This window comes from Silurus meridionalis, chromosome 14 (assembly GCF_014805685.1).
Source record: "Silurus meridionalis isolate SWU-2019-XX chromosome 14, ASM1480568v1, whole genome shotgun sequence".
Lineage (NCBI taxonomy): Eukaryota > Metazoa > Chordata > Actinopteri > Siluriformes > Siluridae > Silurus > Silurus meridionalis.
The window spans coordinates 22,342,795-22,365,434 of record NC_060897.1 but is presented as its reverse complement, the minus strand read 5'-3'; the positions used below and the strand labels follow the sequence as shown (position 1 = coordinate 22,365,434).

At 39.0% G+C, this 22,640-nt stretch overlaps 2 protein-coding genes and 1 long non-coding RNA gene across 7 annotated transcripts in view; 1 reads left to right on the top strand and 2 right to left on the bottom strand.

The window, feature by feature from the left end:
* mettl22 (methyltransferase 22, Kin17 lysine) overlaps nt 1-3,946 on the bottom strand; it is a 16,352-nt gene extending 12,406 nt beyond the window's left edge. The window contains exons 1-2 of one of the 4 annotated variants that reach the window (XM_046865696.1): nt 3,708-3,946; nt 2,386-2,518 (exon numbers count right to left, since the gene is read on the bottom strand). In XM_046865696.1, the coding sequence (XP_046721652.1) occupies nt 2,386-2,518; nt 3,708-3,731 (157 nt within the window). In that variant the 5' untranslated portion in view covers nt 3,732-3,946. Of the gene's footprint in view, nt 1-2,385; nt 2,519-2,905; nt 2,976-3,131; nt 3,343-3,707 lie in introns of those variants that run through there. The other 3 variants (XM_046865699.1, XM_046865698.1, XM_046865697.1) reach the window with 3 other exon arrangements.
* Nucleotides 3,947-4,839: 893 nt separating this feature from the next.
* On the top strand, nt 4,840-20,655 carry LOC124396566 (transmembrane protein 114). Its single transcript, XM_046865713.1, has 4 exons — nt 4,840-5,250; nt 5,698-5,775; nt 18,820-18,957; nt 20,405-20,655. Exons 1-4 carry the CDS (start codon nt 5,073-5,075, stop codon nt 20,644-20,646), a joined length of 636 nt encoding a protein of 211 aa, XP_046721669.1. The 5' UTR covers nt 4,840-5,072; the 3' UTR covers nt 20,647-20,655.
* LOC124396568 lies at nt 17,505-18,933 on the bottom strand. Of its 2 annotated transcripts, XR_006927799.1 has the most exons (3): nt 18,818-18,933; nt 17,969-18,114; nt 17,505-17,829 (listed from the first exon to the last, which is right to left on the bottom strand). It is a non-coding gene; the product is annotated as an uncharacterized LOC124396568 (long non-coding RNA). The 2 variants fall into 2 exon arrangements; XR_006927800.1 differs by having other exon boundaries at nt 17,505-18,114.
* Nucleotides 20,656-22,640: the final 1,985 nt, after the last annotated feature.

Below are 22,640 nucleotides of genomic sequence, written 5' to 3'. Positions count from 1 at the left end.
AAGCTTCAGTTAGTCCAGAATGCAGCAGCAAGGGTCCTCACTAGATCTAGGAAATATGACCACATCAGCCCTGTTTTAATCAGTCTACACTGGCTCCCAATCAAATCTTGCATTGATTATAAAATATTACTACTGACCTATAAAGCACTTAACGGTCTCACACCGCAGTATCTGAGTAAACTTCTGTACCAGTATGATCCTCCACGCCTACTTAGATCAAAAGGTGCTGGCTATCTGTTGGTTCCTCAAATAATGAAGACTACAGCAGGGGGCAGATCTTTCTCTTATAAAGCCCCACAGTTATGGAACAGCCTTCCAATCAGTGTTCGGGACTCAGACACAGTCTCAGTGTTCAAGTCGAGGTTGAAAACTTATTTATTTAGTCAAGCCTTTTATCAGTAGATTTCTCTCAGGTAAAGGCACAGATCTGGAGGGAGCATGGATATAGAGTGTTTGGTGAACTGGTATATTTGTATGCTGTCATCCCCTCACATTCACACGTTCACTCAGGTTTGTTGACGGTGGTGTGGTGGGTCGTCTCTTATCCCAGAGATCCCTCATGTCTGTGTTACCTTCTGGTTCTCCCTTTTAGTTATGCTGCCATAGCGAGTCTTGCCGGAGTCCAAACTGCACAGTGACATTAACTTTCATACACCAACAGTTACACTTAATAATCCATATCCTTCTCTCTCTCTCTCTCTCTCTCTCTCTCTCTCGGTCGAGTTAAACATGCTCCTGAGGCTCCAGTGACCACTGTTCCTGCCCCTCTCACCTCCGTGGATCTTCACACTTCTGTGCAGCTTGGGACGGTCTCTCATCAACACCTTGGGTGGTTCCATGTAATTCCGGAGTAGAACGGGTGCTTTTGAGGACGGATTGGACTGTAGTTGGTGTCGGCGGTCTGCTGCACTGACTCGGGAGTGCAGTTTGCTTCTGATCATCATCACTGTACACCGCAACTTTGTATATCTGCTTCAAATGGACATTTGGTGCAACCCAGATGAGGATGGGTTCCCTCTTGAGTCTGGTTCCTCTCAAGGTTTCTTCCTTATGCCATCTCGGGGAGTTTTTCCTTGCCACAGTTGCTCATCAGGGACAAACATACTTACAAAGAACATATTTACATTTAATCACCACATTATCTGTGTAAAGCTGCTTTGAGACAATGTTCATTGTTAAAAGCGCTATACAAATAAAAATGAATTGAATTGAATTGAATTAAACTGCTGTGTTGTAAGATGAAGAAAACACTTTGAGACAAACAGACACAATGGCAGCAGGAATAACGCTACTGATTATTTTCCTATAACAGCACCCCCCCCGCTGTGTTTTATTCCTCACACAATGACCACCTCCGCACTCTTTCACCAGCTTTCTGATAACTCCTGAGTCTCTGCAGGACATCTGGACCAGAAGCGCTGCATCGTTTCTTCTACTGCTCCCAACAAAAGCGAACGCAGTGATTCAGCGATCGATACCGCTGAAGAAACTAAACACGCCCACGCCAAGAGCTCGAGCATGAGGTCTGTGGAAATCTCGCTTTCTTTACATCGAATTTTATAGAAAAAATTCTTACAGAATTAATTTTTCTGGATTGTATTTGTCCTTCAGCCATATTTGGTCCTTAATTGACCTCGCATCGTCCTCATCCATCTTCTTGCCTGTGTTCCCTGTTCAATGTAATGATTTTCCCGAAGAGCAGATGGCAACCTCAGATTAATTCAGAGATTTCAAAAATCAACTTGTTTTATGTTGATTTGTTGGGTTTGTGAGAGTCAGTGTACAGGGAAGTGAACACAATTTCCACTTGAGGATTCTGAGATGCTTTTCCGCTCACCCCGGCTGTTGAGTGTGATTATAGGAATGATCAGAACCTTCATGTTACTCACTCCAACTAGTTTGTCCTTCTCCTGTGAACTCTCATCGAAAAGGCATTATTCCTCCTGCGTGATCAGACGGGTTTTTCGATTTTCACACACTCATTTGTAAAAATCCCACAAGAACCACAGATTCTGAAACACTCAAAACTGGAACCAACAACCGGGTCACACCGAAAAAAATCACAATTCACCTTTTGAGTATTAATATGATTTTAAATCTCCGGAGCTTGAAGACTTTTTACTATTAAAACAAGAACCTGATAGAATAATTCAACTGGAAGCTGTGGTTTGCCGCTGACTGCTGGACCAATCGGAATGAAGAGTTTAATGAATGAATGGGAAAGTGGTAGCTCAGTGGTTAAGGCATTGCCGTCTGGACCAGAAGTTCATGAGTTCAAATCCCAGCACCACTATGCTACCACTTATAAATGCTTAAACAAAACCCTTAACCCTCCACTGCTCAATTATAAGTGGCTCTGGATGTGCACATCTGTAAAACTCTCACCTGGCTGTCCGACACTATTGAGTCGAGTCATTAGATGGCGAGCGTTTGGGAGCAGTAAGTGCACGTCAGAGAGCACGGTGTCGCAGTGGAAGGTGACCTGGTCCATGGTTCCAGCTTTGTGTCCCTCTGGAGGCTGATAATGAGAAGAAAGCAAAAAAAAGTAAAACACTCGTTTACTGAGATGATTAACGTGTTTTCAATAGAAACAAATGTAAAAAGTAGTTTTAACAAAGGGAACTACTAAAAAAAAAAGTAATACATGAATAAACTACAAATATGCATGTGTTCCTGAAATAGAGAACTAATAAAAAGTGATAAAATGACATATAGAGATAAACAGGGAAAACAACTCGAAAACTAAAATATAAAACAATACACAGGACATGTTAATATAGAGAAACACTGAGAGAGAAATACTCAAACGTGTACATTTCCAACAGACAATGTATATAATAATGTATAATGAGATTTATATCTCTCTGATCATGTGGCAAAGCAACTCAAAGTTGATATCAATCACCATATATATTGATTTCTGTGCATAAATTTACATAAATTAACATAAAAACACGAGTCACTTTAACGTAAACAATCTAATAATCACCCATATCGGGTACAATACTATTATATCCTCCTCATGGACACTAAGTGCACTTGAAAGCCCGGACACTTCATGATGACACTCCCTACATAGTGCACACTTATACACACTCGGGTGGAATTTAGGCTTCGACACCAAAACACACCTGCTGTAATAAGTCAAAGAAAAACCGCTACCCAGACACGGTTTGAGGTTTATTTTAGGTTTCTAGCTACAAAACGAGTTGGATAAATAACTCATTATGAAGTTCTGCGTTCCTTCAGTACCTTAACATGACCTCGAAACTGCGTCGAGATTAAAAACAGCTAAAAACTAGCAAGACTGCGGACGCGTGTGCTACAGCAGGAAATGACCGTGTAGGCACCGAATATCTTCATAATGGTTCCGCATGACATTTTCACTATATTATATGACAATTAACTATGAAATTTTAAATATTTAAGATGAACTGTGTCTCACAACACATAGTAAAATACACGAGTTTTTACTACACAGAAAGGTAGTAAGTAAGAAAACTGTCGAAAAAAGAGGGATATTAATGAACAGAAAAAGTAAGAAAAAAAAGAGGAAGAATAAATGTGTTTGTGTAAGAGTGTGATAGTAGTAGTAGTAGTAGTAGTAGTGTGTGTGTGTGTGTGTATGATAGTGATAGTATGTGTGTATGTGTAACAGTGTGATAGTAGTGTGTGTGTGTAACAGTGTAATAGTAATAGTACTTCACCTGATCACTCAACATCAGCTCCATCAGCAAGAAAGCCCAGCAGCATCTCTACTTCCTGAGAAGGCTGAGGAAAGCCCATCTTCCTCCCTCAATTCTGACCAAGTTCTACAGGAGGACCATTGAGAGCTTTCTGAGCAGCTGCATCACTGCCTGGTTTGGGAACTGCAGTGGAACCCAAGACCCTACAGGTCTTGAGAAAGGCTGAGAAGATCATCAGAGTCTCTCTCCCCTCTCTCACAGACATTTACACCACACACTGTTGTGTGATGGAGCTCTGTGTTGTGTGATGTGGCTCTGTGTTGTGTAATGGAGCTCTGTGTTGTGTGATGTGGCTCTGTGTTGTGTGATGGAGCTCTGTGTTGTGTGATGGAGCTCTGTGTTGTGTGATGGAGCTCTGTGTTGTGTGATGGAGCTCTGTGTGTGATGGAGCTCTGTGTTGTGTGATGGAGCTCTGTGTTGTGTGATGGAGCTCTATGTTGTGTGATGGAGCTCTGTGTTGTGTGATGGAGCTCTGTGTTGTGTGATGGAGCTCTGTGTTGTGTGATGGAGCTCTGTGTTGTGTGATGGAGCTCTGTGTTGTGTGATGGAGCTCTGTGTTGTGTGATGGAGCTCTGTGTTGTGTGATGGAGCTGTGTTGTGTGATGGAGCTGTGTTGTGTGATGGAGCTCTGTGTTGTGTGATGGAGCTCTGTGTTGTGTGATGGAGTTCTGTGTTGTGTGATGGAGCTCTGTGTTGTGTGATGGAGCTGTGTTGTGTGATGGAGCTGTGTTGTGTGATGGAGCTCTATGTTGTGTGATGGAGCTCTGTGTTGTGTGATGGAGCTCTATGTACCTTAACCTATATAATGTGTGTGTGTGTGTAAAACAGTGTGGTAGTAGTAGTAGTAGTAGTAGTGGCGTGTGTGTGTAAAACAGTGTGGTGGTAGTAGTAGCGAGTGTGTGTGTGTGTGTGTGTGTGTGTGTGTGTGTGTGTGTAAAACAGTGTGGTGGTAGTAGTAGTAGTGGCGTGTGTGTGTGTAAAACAGTGTGGTAGTAGTAGTAGTGTGTGTGTGTGTAAAACAGTGTGGTGGTAGTAGTAGCGAGTGTGTGTGTGTGTGTGTGTGTGTGTGTGTGTAAAACAGTATGGTAGTAGTAGTAGTAGCGAGTGTGTATGTATAAGTGTGATAGTAGTAGTAGCAGCGTGCGTGCGTGCGTGCGTGTGTGTGTGTGTGTGTGTGTGAGAAACCCTGCCCCCTGGCGGTGACAGCGCAGTTGTAAAGCCGCACCCTGCCATGCGCGCGGGTCTCAGTGAGCTGCATGCGCGTGCAGGAGCAGGTGATCTTCCTCCAGCTGTGTGAGTGTGAACATCTTCTCCTCCTTCTCCATCATGGAGCTGACTCTGAGCCGCCTGGCTGCTCTCCTCGCTGCCTTCGGGTTCCTCAGCTTCGTGTGTCTGATTGTGGCTATAGGAAGTGATTTCTGGTACATCATAGACACTTCAAAGAGAGACAGCAACAGATCCGCATCTCTCAGCTCTCACTCCGGACTCTGGAGGACCTGCAACTGTAAGACACTTAACTCCGTTTATCCACAGAGTTAATTAGATGGATAAAAAAAAAAAAAAAAAAAGTTTGGCATAAATAATAATAATAGTAATAAAATGTATAATAATAATAAAATAATAATTAAAATGTACATATATAATAATAACAATAATAATAATAATGATTATTGCTGTTATTATTAATATTATTATTATTATGATTATACAACAAAGCTTAATATTTATAGCAAAAATGTTTAGAAGGAGCATCCATCCATCCGTCCGTCCGTCCGTCCGTCCGTCCGTCCGTCCGTCCATCCATCCATCTATCCATCCATCCATCCATCTATCTATCTATCTATCTATCTATCTATCTATCATCTATCTATCTATCTATCTATCTATCTATCTATCTATCTATCTATCTATCTATCTATCTTTTAATCTATACATTTGTTTGTTTTTGCAGTTCAGCATCAGTGCCAGACCTTCATAAACCCTTTTGGAAATGAAGGAAACTTCACAGATTCTCAGAGGCATATATTAAGTAAGTAATTTTTATCTAAAATTGATATCTAATCTATAAATCTAATATATATATATATATATATATATATATATATATATATATAAACACAGTCAGACAGAAGCGAAGCTGGCAGCATGTAGATGCATATCAGTGTTTCATCAGCGGAAAGTAATAATGGAGGAACTGTTACAAAATATTGCACACTAATAAAAAAAAATACAAAATCCCGTTGCCACGGCACCGATCTAATGATCCTTTGGCGATAATCAGAAACCTGAGATGAAAATGTGCTCCTCTTTGTGCTTGGTGTCGAGATGATCCAGGCTTTTTTTTTTGTTTGTTTAATACTTGATAATTAAATTTGGTGCAGGAGGATATTTTTCTACAGGAAAAAAAAGAAATTGATCCTTCTTTCATATTATGCTGTAATAATGTCCTGTACTTCCAGCGTCGCTTTTAGGAGTTACTAAGTCTAGAAATAATCTCATTTCGAACATGTGTGTGTTTATTGGAAAATAATTGACTTTGGTGGGTCAGGTCACGTCACACCACTTTGATGGTCATTGATTATCTCTCTTCAAGTGTTTTCCTCCAGATAATGAGGAACATCTCAGCCCATGGCGAATGCTGAGTCTGTAACAAGGTTTTGAGAATAAATGAAGATCTGAATGTCGTGTAATTCTCACAGTGAGCTGGTGAGCAGACACCAGTTTAGCATGGGGTATCTAGTAGGGCACAGTAGTGTATATTGTCTTTTACAGTAAACAGGAGGATTTGTGAAGATTTTTTTGGTTGTAGTTGCAGAGCATCAGGGTCTAGGGTTTTCTCCAGAGCTGGTGTTTCAGTCTTCATGTCTCTCGGTTTCCTCGTCTCTTAAAAAAACACAGTGAGTGGTTCAGAAAACAAACAGCCTTGGATTTGACTAAAATCTCGACCCACTTACCTTCTTTTTTTCCTCCAATCACCTCATGACCTCTGTCTCCAACATACAAAGCTAGCAGAGAACTGAAGCCTACTTTAGTTTGGGTAAATAACGCAGGCAAACACTCCACTGTGTGGAGATGAACAGCAACGGAGTGCTTGAGTGAATCAGAGATCCTAGAGATTCAGCGGTGCCACTCAAGGTTCAAGTGTGGGACCTGGAGAACCTGAAGGACGTTGTAGCAGGAAATATACACTCTTTATGATCCGAACCTGTTTCCAAGAAAAAAGACGGTGCATAAAAAGTATTAAATGTAAGGAAACGCTACATTAAGTTAAAAACGATTCATTACAATTAAATTATCATTTCTAGAAGGTGTGTGATGTAATAATGTACTAGTAGTTCATAATAATCTCCTTATTCAAATTAAATTGTGAATAGTGATGTAACAACGTCAGCTTGTCACAGTAAACTATTTTCACCAGCTTATATGCAAATATGTTGAATTTGAGTTTTACCTAATGAAAAAAAGGTCAAATTCAGCATATTTGCATCAAATATTCGAGGTCGATTTAAAACCTTGCTGCATTTGATCCTATTTTGCGAATCAGCATTAAATAAATTCAATTTCGAGGGAAGTTTTGATTTGCGTCTATAATGTTAACGATAAAGTCGGTGTTTGTTGAGCCTAGAATAGATTACGCAATTTAACCCCCGATTTCCGTCATGACCTTTTTTAGTGCTCACACGCTTCCGTGTGATTTCTTCAGACTGCAACTGATTGTTGAGCTGTGAATATTTAGATTCAGTTCCCGGGACTGTGTAAGTGGTTCTGTGGCTGGTTAGATGGTCGACAAGAAACCAAATTCAAACCAAATGTGTTGAAGATTGAGAACAAAATAAAAGCGCAATATTATAAATCGAACACCAACAAAAATAGAACAAAAATCTAAAAACATAGAAGAGAAATTGCGACTCTTCTTTTCACTACGTGACCCACGTCTTCGCTTCCACAATCCTGCATCCACATTTCCCCCCTCTTCTCTCGCTCTTATTCCACGTGATAGAGCAATCAGGCAAGAGGATCTTCAGAGAGGTGAAATGTTGTGCAGTGTGTAAATCTCTGTGAGCGTAACCACTGACCATAAGTGATTGGAGTGTGAGCAGGTCAGTCATTCTGAGATTGTGAAGATCATGTAATGTGCAGGAGTCACTCAGGGATGCAGCACAAAGTCGACACCCTGAAGCTGAACCTCCACGTGGTTTCCTTCTGCAGCTTTCCTGCAAGTTTTGTCGCATCCATATGCCATCAGAGCCTCGCTTCCGGAAGTCTACATAACATGCAAACACTTATTAAATAATGAGTCTGATCTTTCTACAGAATTTCAGACTTCTATTATAAGTGAGTTTGTGAGTTTCTCTGTGACGGAAAGTGGAATAGTAACAACACACTTTTGGATGGCAATCAAGCTGAAAAAAGGCGGAGCATCCCTTTAAGTGCACTTAAACACCTCCCTGTTTTGATTTATAATTAGCCGATAATTTGTAGAAATATTTCATTTCTTTCCGAGCAACGTAAAAGCCTCTAAAAAAAGCCAGAAGCAGAAACATTTCATTACACGCGCATTAACAAAAACGGGACGCTTCTTGACGCCATAACCGATGAGGGGATCAGGCTTAAGGCACCGTGCGGTGTACATTCGGAGTAATGCCATGTTCCAGCCGTGTGGACATAAAGCATGTAAACACACACATCAGTGACTCATGTGCATCACAGACCACACGGTTAACCCTTTAAACTCCTTCATTCCATTTACACACTTTACTGAATAAGTAATGAGTAATCTTTAGTAATTTTGTAAGGAATTATACAATCTATGACGTGCTGTTACATTAAATTCACTACTACTAATAATAATAAACAGCTTGTAATGTTAAGGTGAAACTACAAAACAGAACATACAGATAACAGACAAGAATTCTGATGTTTGAACCCATTCCAGACATACACACTATAATACCAAAAGTGTACAGTAAAAAAAAGTATTTGTAGCCTATTTTAACAAACAAATACACAGCACATTACCGTAATGTAAACATAATTGAACACTTACCCGTGTGGTAGTGGTTAATTGAGAGTGTGAGACGCGCACTACGCTCATAACCTTCTTGGTTTCCATGGTAATTCTATTTACTTTCTTTTTCCCAGCACCATTACTGATTTTCTTGGGAGACATTTTTCAAAATTTCTAGTGAAATAAAAATATAACACAAAAAAAAGTTTTTGCTGCACTGAACAACGAGAGCGACCGAGCGATACGTCATTAACTAAGAGACTGATGCTACACTCGTGCCTTCGAAATTTGCTCGCAAAATAGGGTAAAATTTTGCCAGACGGGTTGCTTGTATCTTCGTTTGCTCGTACTATTAGTTGCTCATACAATAGGGTTTTACTGTATATGCTTTTTGAGCATTCCAGTCCACGTTTAGTCTCCATTTGCTCTTATCTGCACTCTTCTGGGAAGATGTTCCACTAGATTTTATGGAGATTTGTGGAAATTCATTCAGTCACAAGGGTGTTAGTAAAGTCAGGATTTTGCACTCCATCCCATGTAAAGTAGATCTTCATGGAGCTGGCTTTGTGCACAGGGGTAATTGTCATGCTGGAACAGGTTCTGGGCTCCTAGTTTAAGTAAAGGGAGAACGTCATGCTACTACATTTAAAGACGTCCAGCACAATTGTGTGCCTTCAAGTTTGTGGAAGAACCGCAGATGGCTGGAAAAGTCTGGCGTCCCATTTTGTTTTGGAACACCTGCATTAAATGCTTCTACAAATAATCCCAGGATCTTCATCTCCACAAAGTGAGTCTGGTGATTGCATAAGAGCTTGATTGAGGGTTACATCAGACTGCCGCCCACCCGACATGCACAGGACTCAAGCTTCATCCATTAAAAAGCGCCTCTAAACATGATAAACGTCTTCTTCCTCGGATCCCTCGCACACCAGATTCTCTCCGTAACAGACCCCCTAACAGCCGCTATCCTCAACACGTTCCTATCTTTCTTTCACTAAAAAAGCCTGCTGAGCTCATCCAGTATTAATGTGTTCAATCAATTCCAGCCCATTGCAACACCTCATCTGACCTCACGCAGTTCGGAGACAATCGCTGGAACGGCTTTTTATTCCGAAAAACCGAGCAATCAAACTGCAGCTCTGCATCACCACTGCTGTTCTGCTGTTCACGACTTTTCATTTGTTACTGATCGCTCTTTTTTTATTCACGCCAACACGTCGACAAACAAGTGAACACACACACACACACACACACACAGAGCTCTTAACGTGAATCTTCACTCTAATTCTGCATCTTTCTCTCAGCTTCACTGTAATATATTACTGAATGATTCTACACTAATAAGGGAAAACTGTACATTAAATTGTAGGGGAAATGGTGAACCTACAGGGAACAACCCTTTATCTTGGCATTTGAGGAAACAGATGCAACACCGAAAATAAAGTTTTGATATTTTGTCGATCAAATTATAATATCCCTTGTCTCCTTCCCGCAGATGATAATAGAGAGTTTAATTCTGATTCTTATTTCAGATTTATTTGCTTTCACTGCCACCGATGCCTGCCTGCCCCCGGCATGTTTGTTTTGTTCGGCAAACGAAAAAAAAGTCAAATTACATTTCCAAACAATGCACACAGCACTTGCTGAGAAGTTCCCAGCTGGAGATGAACAGAATAGAACAATTTCAGAACTGCTGCAGAAAGTGGAGGAGAGCAAAATTTAAACTCAACAACTCTTGGCAGATTTACGGGAGATAATAAAGCGTGGAAAAATGTTCACAGAGAGAGAATATGTGAAAAAAATGTTCATTAAAATATCGGAGCATCTATTCCGCGATGCCACTCTCCCATTACCAGGAAACACACACGACTTTCCAGGGACAAAAAGATATAAATTGCTAACATCCGAATACAACAGAAAACACATTAGTGCCAACTAGTGGTGCAACTAGGCAACTACCCTACATCTACACAAAATAACAAATTGTGAAATTCATTTTAAGGCGTCTGTTATTCAGCAGCGTTTTTAATTAGAGCGCGAGTAGTTTTTATTTGACCGCGTGGAATTTATGCCTGCGCTGAGAATTTGCAGATTTTACAGATATATCGGGGATCGAGTGAATAAGTGAGAGTGAGTTTAAACGTTTTGTCTCATTCATCTCATCATACTGACACACTTCTTTAATAGGATTGATGCAGACTGATTCACATTTATTTACAATTCCCACAAAGAGGCTTTAAACATGATGATAACTGACTGGAGCATCTTCTTCAGGTTCCTTTGGACACATGACTCAATCTCGATCTTGCACCAGTGTATAGAATAGAATAGAATAGAATAGAATAGAATAGAATAGAATAGAATAGAAATTCCTGCTTCTCATATCCCAGCGTGCTTGGAAACTGGAGGTCAAAGCACAGGGTCAGCCATGATACACCGCCCCTGAAGTACAGAGGTTCACCCAGAACCTTCACCACTGAGCTACCAGTGTGTCCTGATTCTCATTAATAATTTATACAGGTTACAACTAACAATACGATCCTCAACACTATCCTCTGTTTCCTCCACCAAAAAGCAGAAATGCCAGCCGAGCTCAGCCCGTATTAATGTGTCCAATCAGTTCTACTTGCTTGCAACGGCTCGTCTGAACTGACATAGTGGTATTAAACATTAGCCGGAATGTCTTTTCCTTCCGAAAAAGATCGCAATCAAATTCAGCTCTGCATCACGGCCGCTGTTCTGCAGATTTTAAATGTGATATTGATTGCTCTTTTTTCTTCTTCCTCCTGTCGCTTAGTTTCGTTCTTATAGAAGAATTTCTCCTTTTGAGGTTTTCTTCTTTTTCATCTCGCACATCAAACGACTGGAAATTAAACAACCGCCGGTCCAAACAGGACACACACTTTATCCGCAGGCTGGAACGTGAGGAGCAGTGCAGAGAATCTCGAGCCTACTTCAAAATAAAAGTTTTGCTTTTGATCAGCGTCTACAATAAGCGGTGGGTCTGGCTTTAATCATGATGCTTTTTAGCAGGGAACCTGAGGAAAGGTCTACGCCGAGGGCAGGAGGAACAACAGATCTAAGTCACTAGGACATAAATCTCACATGGAATTCAAATGACTCTAGAGAAGAAATGAATAAAATATTTAAAGGCAGAAGAAAGAAATATTTGGGGTTTGATTAAAAAAAAAAAAAATCTATTGATGTGCTAAATTAGTGGTCTTCAACCACCAGGTCACGACCCAACACCAGGCTGTGGAGTTTGTGAGGATGTTCTGGGAAAAATGTCTATAGATATGACACTTGTGTGTTTCGCCTTTAAGAACCACAATCCAAAAAAAACGTAGCTACAAATTTACTTCTGACACTGGAGACTCCTTCCATAAATGTTAAGAAAGATCTTCTTATATAAACAGCATCATAATAAAAACACTTTTTCTGATCTGTTGATGTTGTTGAGTCGATGAAATTGTTACTATGGAAACTCGAATGCGTTTGTATCTATAGCCTATTTGAAACGTTACCTGTTCTGCCTGTTTCTGTGTTATATATTTATGAATTCTCCCTGAGGATACAGAATCCTCAGTTTCACTAATCTGCCTCGTTTCAAACCCCCCATAACTAATCCAGTTTGGTTATTATTGCGCCCGCTCTCGGCTCTGGCATCAGTTTAATAGGACATCCAGCAGTGTGATAAAGTGTAGACGGAGAGACAGTGAGTCATTCACCGGAGGAATTTACAGAAACGCTGCAATAATATTTCACAGATCTCACAGTGAGGGTAATGTGCACAGGAAATGGGGACACCGTGACATTTATGATCATTATGTTGGGCACCTGCTTGGAATACTGACATATATAATATTCACAGGGTCACTTTATGAGGTCTATTTCTCTTGGAGCCATGGTACACAGGTCAATCTACTGCTGTCAATGTCCCAAGTGTCCCAAGTTCTATTACACACTTTACACACACTTAAGCTGCTGATGTGAGCGTTACGAGCTTTATGTATTTGAGAAGATGCATTTCCTTATGACAAAAAGTAGGCTTTTGTGTGTGATCTCTACTTTGTGTGGTTCCAAATAGACGGCTGAAATGCGTGTGTAAATGTGTGTTTCAGGAAATATATCACCACACTGCCTCAGACTGCCAGTAACACCAGCCAAAGTGGCATCCATGACTCGTCTTTGCACACGATTCACTATCTGATTTACATTAATGGGCAAAAGTACCGCATTCACATCCACACGCTCTTGCTGAACATCTCATTCCAGATTTAATCCCCATTCCTGCTATTAACTCCACTTTTCTGAGAAGATTTTGGGTTGCGGCTGATGAGATTATTTTTTCTTCATCTACTAGAGCATTAGTGAGATGTGAGTGATTTTGGTGGAGGTGAGGAAGTTCCACGTGATCCCAAAGATGGTCAGTGAAGTTGACGAGAGCTTTGTGCGCTCTGGTTTTTCTACACCAATTTGAACACACCACATCCTCCTTGTTTAAGGAATGAAAAATTGTAAGTCTAAAGAGTACAAAGATACGTTTTTGGGGAAGAACCACACGAAGGTGTGATGGTCAAAGGTCCAGAATCATGTAAAAATGATCAGCTAGACGAGTGCATTTTAATGGAATTCTCACTGATTGTTCAGCATCATCGTTATCTAGTATAGTATATATATTGTTTTTCCCAGTGAAGAACGGCTTTGATGGAATACAGAAACTGCAAACTCCACCGAAATGTGCGAAGAATGGAGTTAAAACTATAATATCGGATTTAATGGCTGCGATCTCCTTACAACTTGTCCAGTCTCGTGCATGAGCTGTTATCACATACTCTTAGCATTTACCATTGGAGTTCTCCGTTCACCCGTTAGCCTTTTGTTCTTTTCTTAGTGAAAAGGGTTCAAATCCTGTGGTAATCAAGCTACAAATACAGATCTGTTAGCTAGAGGTTTGGCTGGAGAATAATGAAGTTATGCTTTAATCCGACTTCTCTCACACACGGTGTCTCACTCAGTCACGTTATCGAAGCACATAATTGGATGTTCGGGGATCCCTGTTTTAATTAACTCTGCGTTACACACGACATCAACGAGGTGAAAAAAAGAAGGATGGGAAAAATTATTCGGATCGGAACACGATATCAACGATATTAAGTGAATTATGTGCCAATCAACAACTGCGATCATTTCAATCTATACTGTCTCAGTTACTTTTACTACCCAGTTTACTTACTTAGTAAACGTATTACTTATTAAATCAATAGAACACGAGGTGGTGTGTGTTCCTCATCCAGAACGCACAATCGTGGATTTTTTTTAAATAAAAGAATAAGCAGAGTAAATACTACAGAAATGTGGTCACACAAGTGCTTTCATTGGTATGCAGATAATGAATATTAATGAACAAAAGGCTCTCCTAATGGATATTAATGAACAAAAGGCTCTCTTAATGAATATTAAATATTAGCTGGTATTTAGAGTTAAAATGGGCTGTGTTCACAAAATCACTTTTCGATTAAGTAGAGATGAAAATGCTGTCACAGATAAATAATCAACACAGAGTAACTCTTACTATCCCTGATGATGCAATGCATCACAAAACCATTTCATTTCAGAAAACGTCATTTTCACATATTTAACAACATCTTTCAAAAGTTTCTTTAGTGGACGCAGTAAGAAAAAAGAACAAGTGATAATGGTGAGACAGTTATGAAGAAGAGGAAGGGGAAAAAAGAAAGAAGACTTTAACAGATAGGACCCGTATCAGCTGGTTTCGTCTTTATGAGCAGATCACATGCTTCAAACCCCTGTGTGTGGAAAAGAATGACTGTTTTGGATGAAAGAGCTGCTGTTTTAGAAAATGATCACCTTCTGGCCAATCCAGAATTCTCCAGCTCTGTGGTGTATCTGTGGTTATAGTTGTGTGTTGGTTATTAGAAGGCTGCCTAATTACCTAAGCGAAAAGAATACAGTTTATTTTGTGCTAAACACAATGTAGCCCCAGCCGGGTGTTTTTAAATTTTAATTCCCCTCCATTTCTATGTGGGATGTGGTAATAGGACAATGCATAATGGAGACCGCTGAAAACAAGGTTTCTGCAATTATATCACATCTCCATTAAAGCATTCCGACTTGGGAGAAAGGCTGGAGATGGAGTTAGCATGGTTGGGGTAAAAAAGCTTAACCATTAAATGAGCTGCTTGAGTCACTATAACCTTCTGCCTCATTATTTATTTATAAATTTTTTTTCTCTCTCAATTTCGATTGTCACTGCTTTGGTAGATTTGAGGGTTTTTAGCAAACACTTCATATAATATACAGTTCAACAGCAAGCAGAAGATTTAGAGAGGAATAATCAACACACGTGACCTTAATTACACCATTCTTTTGAAGGTTTTGGTCTCATGATCATTTCAATAGAAATCAATCAGTGTGTGAGTCATTAATATCATTCTATTAATATTAGAGTCACATTTCACATAAATTGATTATGTGACAGAAATGACAATAGGAACATTACTTTGCATACTTTTGTACTTTTACTCAAGCAAAAGTTTAAATGGAGCACATTCACTTTCACTGGAATAATGTTTGATCTTTCGTATCTTTAATTCAACTACATGGATTGTGCACTTCGTCCACCACCGAAGTTAATTCTTGCCGATCGTATGGAACCTCACATTAGCTACTTGAAGGGATGCATCACGCTGTTGTAGCAACAGTAAGAGTAAATTCTGCTCTGTATGAATTGCACAAGACATCTATAAACGTGACGTTCTTCAGACTTTTCTGTAAGGGAAGGAATCTCAAACGAGTGAAAGATCTCAAATTCATGTTGAATGCAGTTGGAAAAACAGGGATGCATGAAGCAGGGTCTTGATTATCAGTAATCTAGAGTTTTAAGCTGCATAATTGGGAAGTTCATTTGTTGTGTCATGGTTAAATTCACCCAGGATGATAATTGGAACTGGAATGGTGGCTTTCACAGCACTTCATTTGTTCAATTTGCTCAGCAAGCTGCTGCCGGTTGCCATGTGTGCCTGCTGGCTTCCTGTGAGTGTTTTAGAGGAGGCAGTCTGTGTTCCTGCTTCTTGCTGAAGGACTGGGTTTAAAGGACTTTGTGTATTTCTTCGGGGACACACAAAACTATTTGTTTCAGACTTCATAGGATCATTAGCACATGCTGAGTTTTTCTGATGTGCGTAGGAATTCCATCTACATGGTGTTTTTAAGTCGCCCGAATACTTTCCTGTACTAAATGCACCTCATTTTACACAAACCGACTGCTCTGTCCTTCGTTATAAACCTGCTGTAGACGGCGGAACTGCACAAGTTGAGCTTAATCATTATTAGGTCACAAAACCACAACGTAGAAATCAATAAATTGATGAATAAACATTGATTCTCTGGCTTTCTCTTATATATATTATTAATTATTTTTTACCCATTTCCCCAATTTAGTTACACCCACAGAGAGTGAATTCAGACATGTCCTTCCACGAGTCATTTGCTTCCAATGCTGCATCACTGGGCAGGATAGAAACCTCAGAGGAAAATGCTATTCACCATCTTCTGCTCAAATAACAGGTGTCTCAAAAAATGCCTACAATTGCTCAGCTTTGCTGTGACTGACAAGACAGAGACAGAGGGAGGGAGAAAGAGAGACCGAGAGAGAGAGAGAGAAGAAGAAAGAATGCCATCCATCCAAATCAGAAACATGGCTGTGGCATTTCTGAGATTTAAACTCGTCCATTCAGACTTACAGTATATGTTCACCTCAGGTTTTTCGACTTGCTTTTTATAACACGCAAAATATGCAATAATCTTTCCAGATGTGCAAAAACCAGAGGCAGCAAAAGTCCTTCACTTAAGTAGAAGTACAGATGCTAATGTTTTGAAAGAGTTGCTCTAATGTAAAAGTTCTGACTACATGGTTTTATTCTAGTTAAAGTAAAAACTTCTCACATGTGCTTAAGTAAAAAGTAGTTATTACTACTACATGTTTTAGTGTCACGCTGAAAACTGAACCTCACCTCATATTAATATTAGGGCTGTCAATCGATTTAAATATGTAATCGTGATTAATCGCACGATTGTCATGAGTTTGTAAATCATACATAAATCATCAGGCTGATACTTAAACCAGGACACCAAACGGAACCTTTGCTAGGTTTCCACAGGGACGGTTAATGAGGTGACACCGGAGAAACTGTACCTCTTCTAACTTCCATTATGATGAAATCATCAGAGAATATTTTGTTTTGTGAAATGGTTTTAATTAAAAGTAGACATTTTGAGCCTTTTTATATATATTTATTATGTCTGTGAGCCAAATAATCACTGAGATTTAAGTCGTTTTATTTTTCTGTGAAAAGATGGCAGAGATGGCAGAGAGCGCCCCCTGTCTGTTTTCTTTATTTTTAAAAAAGCACAGCGTTTTGTTGTTAACACAAATAAACGTAGACCCTTTACAGATTCGAATGATGTATTGCTCTTATCTGTACGATCAAAAATGTCAGAGTAATTTGAGTTCGTTTCGGTGTTATGAGGAAATAATGCCACAAAACGCGCCGGTGCCTTTGTCGACCCCAGAGGGTTAATTGCCCATCGTGGTAGATTTTGGTGCTGATTTTAGACTTCGCGCATCAGTAAAACAAATGTTTACTGATTAAACGTTATTTTTTGGTGGAGTTTTTTTTATATATATTTGAGTAAAGAAAGGACTTTGTGAATAAACGCTGCAGGTGTTAATTTCACATCCTTTATATTTATTTATTTACACTTCTAATAAAAATCATCAAACATCAAACAACAATCTTTCCTAATCATTTTGTTCAATATGTTATCTCTTGAGATTTATCACTATACAACAGTAACTCGAGTTTTCTAATGAAATCAGCATTCTTTCAAGATAACATCCAATATCGATGGCCAGATAGAGGAAAAGCAATTTTTTAGAAATGTTCGTGATGAGCAACAGCTGCTACTTGCTGCATGCGTGTATTGTGTTAAGAAGAAAGGTCTGTCATTGTGGAAGTGGTTGACATCTCGGTGCATTTTTCCCCTTCAGAGCTGAAAAAGCAGGCAGACTTTAGAACATGTCATGCTCTTTCTCCAGTGATCGCTCAGCCTTTGTTTTCCTCTGGTCCTTCATCACTTATAAAATCACCACCAGCTGAGAAAGGGAAACTGTTGCGTTGTAATCACTTACTTTGCCCAATTTGCCAGCTGCTGTATGCGTGTTTCCTGCAGAGCAGCACAAAAACAATCCACCAGCTCCTCACTAAATCACCTTCACAGCGAATACACTTGTTGGAAAGCCCAGGTCAGAGTCTAGACCTTGTTCCAAACGAGATGCTGTGGCATTGGGAGAACAACATACAAAATATATTGATCGATTAAAACGTGTTGAAAGCAGTGGTTAAAAACTCCTCTTTTTTGTTCTTGTGGAAGTTTAAACATAAACTCCTGGAAATCTAGCGAGAAGGTTTTCACTGATTTTGGAGGTTATGGAGAACAAGGGTGCACATACTTGTTTAAGAATGTACTTGAGCAGTGTTGGACAGTGGAGAAGTAAATGTAATTCGTTACTGTAATTACGTAGCTTTTTCATGTAACTGTACTTTAATGAAGTGTTTCCATTTGACATTTAACTGTAACTTCATTACACTCCAAAGTCAAATCTCTCACTTTTAACTAAACTACATTTTGAGAAATCAGTCGTTCTTTTTTTATTTACGAGGATAAAAACATCTGTAGTAACAAATATTTAGCAAAATGATGCAATTACACATAAACAATAAAAAACAAAACGAACATATAATCTGTATAATTAGAGTGAAAGTACTTGATTGTTGCAGCATTTAATGTAAAATTATTTAATTCTTGTGTTCTTCTATTTACTTCTACATTTATGTACTTAGCTTATGTTTATGTTTGTAGTTTTGTGAATTCTGGTACATTTAATCGGTTTTGTTTATGAAAAGTATTCTTGTTAAAAAAATACTAATTGTACCCTTATTTATTATTGATAGTAGTATTTTTATGATCGATCTCTTACAGACATGCAGGCGACCTTCATCGTGTTGCTGCCCCTTAGTGTGATTGTGCTCTTTATCGGAGGGATGATGGGAGTCATGAGCATCCTGGCTCGAGCCCATCGTCTCCTTCTTGCCACTGGACTGCTTCTACTCAGCGGCGGTGAGCTTCCTCACACTTACAGCTTCCTAATGATGGCTAAGTCATGCTTGACACTCACACACACACACACACACACACACACACCACTAATCAAAGCCTTTTCGTAGCATGCAGTGCTCAGGTCAAACATCATTGAAACAGGTAACAGATAATGGAACAGGAATCAGTGAATGAATGAAGAAGTAAAAATTCATGAATATGTAAATATCATATATCACAGTATTTCTTGTGAATGGTCATATTTTGGTGATTTATTTCACAGCTTTGTGTAGTTCAACGCCATGTTATTTGTGATATCACATATGAATTTACAAGTATTTCATTATTCCAAATCAATATTCCAAAGTAGGAATAACTGAATGAATAAATGCTGGTATTAGCATAAAAATTATCATATTAATAAATGCGTTTATTACTCAGTTCTTGAGTTGTAGAATCGTAGGATGATAACCACTTTGTTATTATGATTATCTAGGTGTGTTCTCACTGGCCGGGGCTTGCAGATATACTTTATATAGATATACACTATAACACCTGACCTCTGTAGCCATAAGTGAAGTGGTGCTTCCAAAACCTTTACCACTACTGTAAAGTTGGATGCGGTAGAATTAAATTTTCCCTTCACTTGAACTACGAGAGCCAAATGTGTTCCAGCATGACAATGCACCTGTGCACAAAGCCAGCTCCATGAAGATCTGCTTTACCCTGGTTGGAATGGAAGATCTCCTGCTATAGAACTACTAAACTTAACATCTTTGGGATGAATGTGAACGCTGACTGCACCCCAGACCTTCTCATCTTCTCACCTTCATCACTACCTGACTTTACTAAAGAGCACAAACCTCCACAAAATCTAGTGGAACATCTTCCCAGAGGGAGTTATAATTACAAAATAGCAAAATGGGAACATTATTTGGTCAGGTGTCCACAAAACTGTAGCCATACAGTGGATTTTGGGGTCTAACAGTGTGCTGATTGGATGTAGGGACATTTTGACATGTATATTGGGTAAATACTTGTATTCGCTTGACTAGAGTGGTATTTTGGGATGTATTGGGAACTACAGTTTGTCTTTTGGGATGCATTCTGGGCCATAAATGTTTTCTGCTCGGCTATGGTAGTGTTCTGGGACGTATTTGAGGCTAAATCTGTATTCTGATGGACTATACTGATGTTTTAAAAAGGTGTCATGGTTGTGATTAGTTAAAAAAGTCAAATCATAATAAATGAAGACTTTTCCCAGATCCACAAAAAATGCCTACTAGATTTGAAACGTATTGTATGATAAAGACACAGAAATGTTAATATTTGCTACAAAAACTTAGATCATTGTAACTGAGAGTAAAAACAAACCAAAAAAAAGATCATAATGTCCTACCACACTGTTGATATTATGTCATACTGGCAACATAGCAAAATGAATTGATATTTTTTTTACTCCGTCTAGCCGTGATTACATTAACGGGCATCTGCGTGTACGTAGCCTACTCTGCAGCTGCCTTCCGAGAGGCCGTGTGTATCTCTGGACGCAAGACTCTGGAAGACATTGACATCTATTTTGGTTGGTCTCTGGCTTTCGCAGCCATTTCCTTCATTAGCGAGCTGATCACGGCCGTCACGTTCCTGCTCACGTCAGCTCGCCTGGGCCAGCTCATGCACCGAGACCAGGACAGGTGCATATCAGAATAAAGTGTCTCTCCGTTTTTTTAAAGGGACGCAGTGTTTTTGTGTACATGTGTAAAAAAATCTTTCATACGACCGTTTTTTTCTGGAACTCAAGAGCTGAAGAGAGCGGAGAGAAATACAGGTGGAAAACGGGAGGAAATGTTCAGTGACAGCGAAGAGGAGAGATGCGGGAACAGATCGCTGCAGAGAATAACGATATTATTGTGGTGTAATGTGATTAGTGTCTGCTAAATAAAGTCTCTGTAATGTCACTTTATAAAATTTCAGGCTAATTACTGACACAGAAGTATGGTTTTCTCTGGAATAAATGGATTCACTAGGTGCCTCCTAGCGTTTCCTGACCAATTCATTATGATGATAAAAATAAACAAAACATTTAATACTGAGTGACTTCATGTTTATAAATCCAGCTTGATTTATTTAATTTATTACAATGTAAAGCTGCCAGTTTTCAGCAGGAAACACAGGTGTGACGAAACATCTGTATCATAATATCTGTTAAAAATGTTTGGTCTTTTCTTCAACGCAGTATTGTGTGTACTGTGGTTTACAGTTTGATACAGCAGTGTGGAATTCTGGGAACATGTTTATAGTTTATACTGTAGTAAAGACCTACTTACCTGCTCCGGCTCATCCTGTGCTTCTTCACTTCATCCATTACTGTCATTCTGAGAAGAAGAGAAAGAAATTCAGTTTGATTGAAGAAGGAATCATGCAATGAGATTGAAATGGAGCGTTAGAGAGCTAATGTTTGCTAGCTTGATTTTTTTGAACAGATAGACCACATAGTGTCTTTTTTCCAATGCTTTATTCAAGACTGTTACTGTTTCCACTCCGTTATTAAAGTTGTGATTTTTTTTCTTTTTTTATAATATAAAATGATGGACAGTGTTTGTTCTGTGTCCTGAAATTAGATTATTGCTACATAACACTTTTAATATTCAGAATTCCCGACTCACATGATGTATATTTAACAGTAAAGGAGTTAAAACAGTATAAGTTCATATACAAGTCTTTTTTCCCTCCTTACAAATCATCATTTATTATTAGAAATAAATTCTTGTACATAAAAAAAAAAAAAAATTACACTTTCACTGATGCCTGAACTTTATCCAGTTAAGGCATCACTGCAATCGCAACTCTATTTTTCATCTCTTGATGTTTAAAATAAAGGAAGTGAATGAAATTCTGACAGCAGATCAGTCTTTCCATGGTGGGAATATACTTATTTATATAAATAAACAAAAGTGAATGTGTTCATAAATGGATATAAACAGGTGTAAAGCATTTATCCAACATTCTGAAGACACACTGAAGGTAATGGAGGCTGAAACAAGACGTCGAGCAGCTCCCCAAGAAGGTTTCCTTCTGATTACTACAGCAATTAATAACAAGTCGTGCGTCATATCAATGACCGAATCTCTCCCTCACCACTGGCAAACTGTAAATGTGTTTACGGAGTTTTACAGGAAGCCGTGGTTATGGTTATTCTGGGATTGGAGTTTGCGTATCAGAGGTGTTGTCCTTAAATAATCTACATTTATAACAGAGTTACAGTTTATAATTTAATATCCAGCCTTGTGTTGATCTGAATCTGAGCAGACAGAACTGTAATTCGAGAAGACACTGATCTGATAGCGCAGTGGATCGGATGTTGGGGAAAGAGGCGTTGTATACTGTACATAATGACAAAAGGCAAAGAGTGGAAATGGACTGGAACAATTGTGTAAACCTGCATAATTTTGGTTTTAACCAGGATTATTTTAGTTCATATATAATAATGTTTTTATGTTTTTACATTTTATTCTGAATTTTATTAGTTTAGATCGTTTGTCACACAAATTTATTTATTTTTCATAAAAATTAGTTTTTATTACTAATAAAATGACTTTTTTAATCACTGGGAAATTGTTCACAAAAGTGTAAAAAACAATAAATGTGTTTTTGTGATCACTTGAGCGCTTCCTGTGCCATATAACAACATAAAACATAACATA

Excerpts from the sequence above, each read along its gene's own strand:
- LOC124396566 (XM_046865713.1), top strand. The coding sequence starts at position 5,073 with ATGGAGCTGACTCTGAGCCGCCTGGCTGCTCTCCTCGCTGCCTTCGGG. Across the intron at positions 5,251-5,697 it reads ACTCTGGAGGACCTGCAACT|TTCAGCATCAGTGCCAGACC; the intron begins GTAAGACACTTA and ends TTGTTTTTGCAG. Across the intron at positions 5,776-18,819 it reads TTCTCAGAGGCATATATTAA|ACATGCAGGCGACCTTCATC; the intron begins GTAAGTAATTTT and ends GATCTCTTACAG.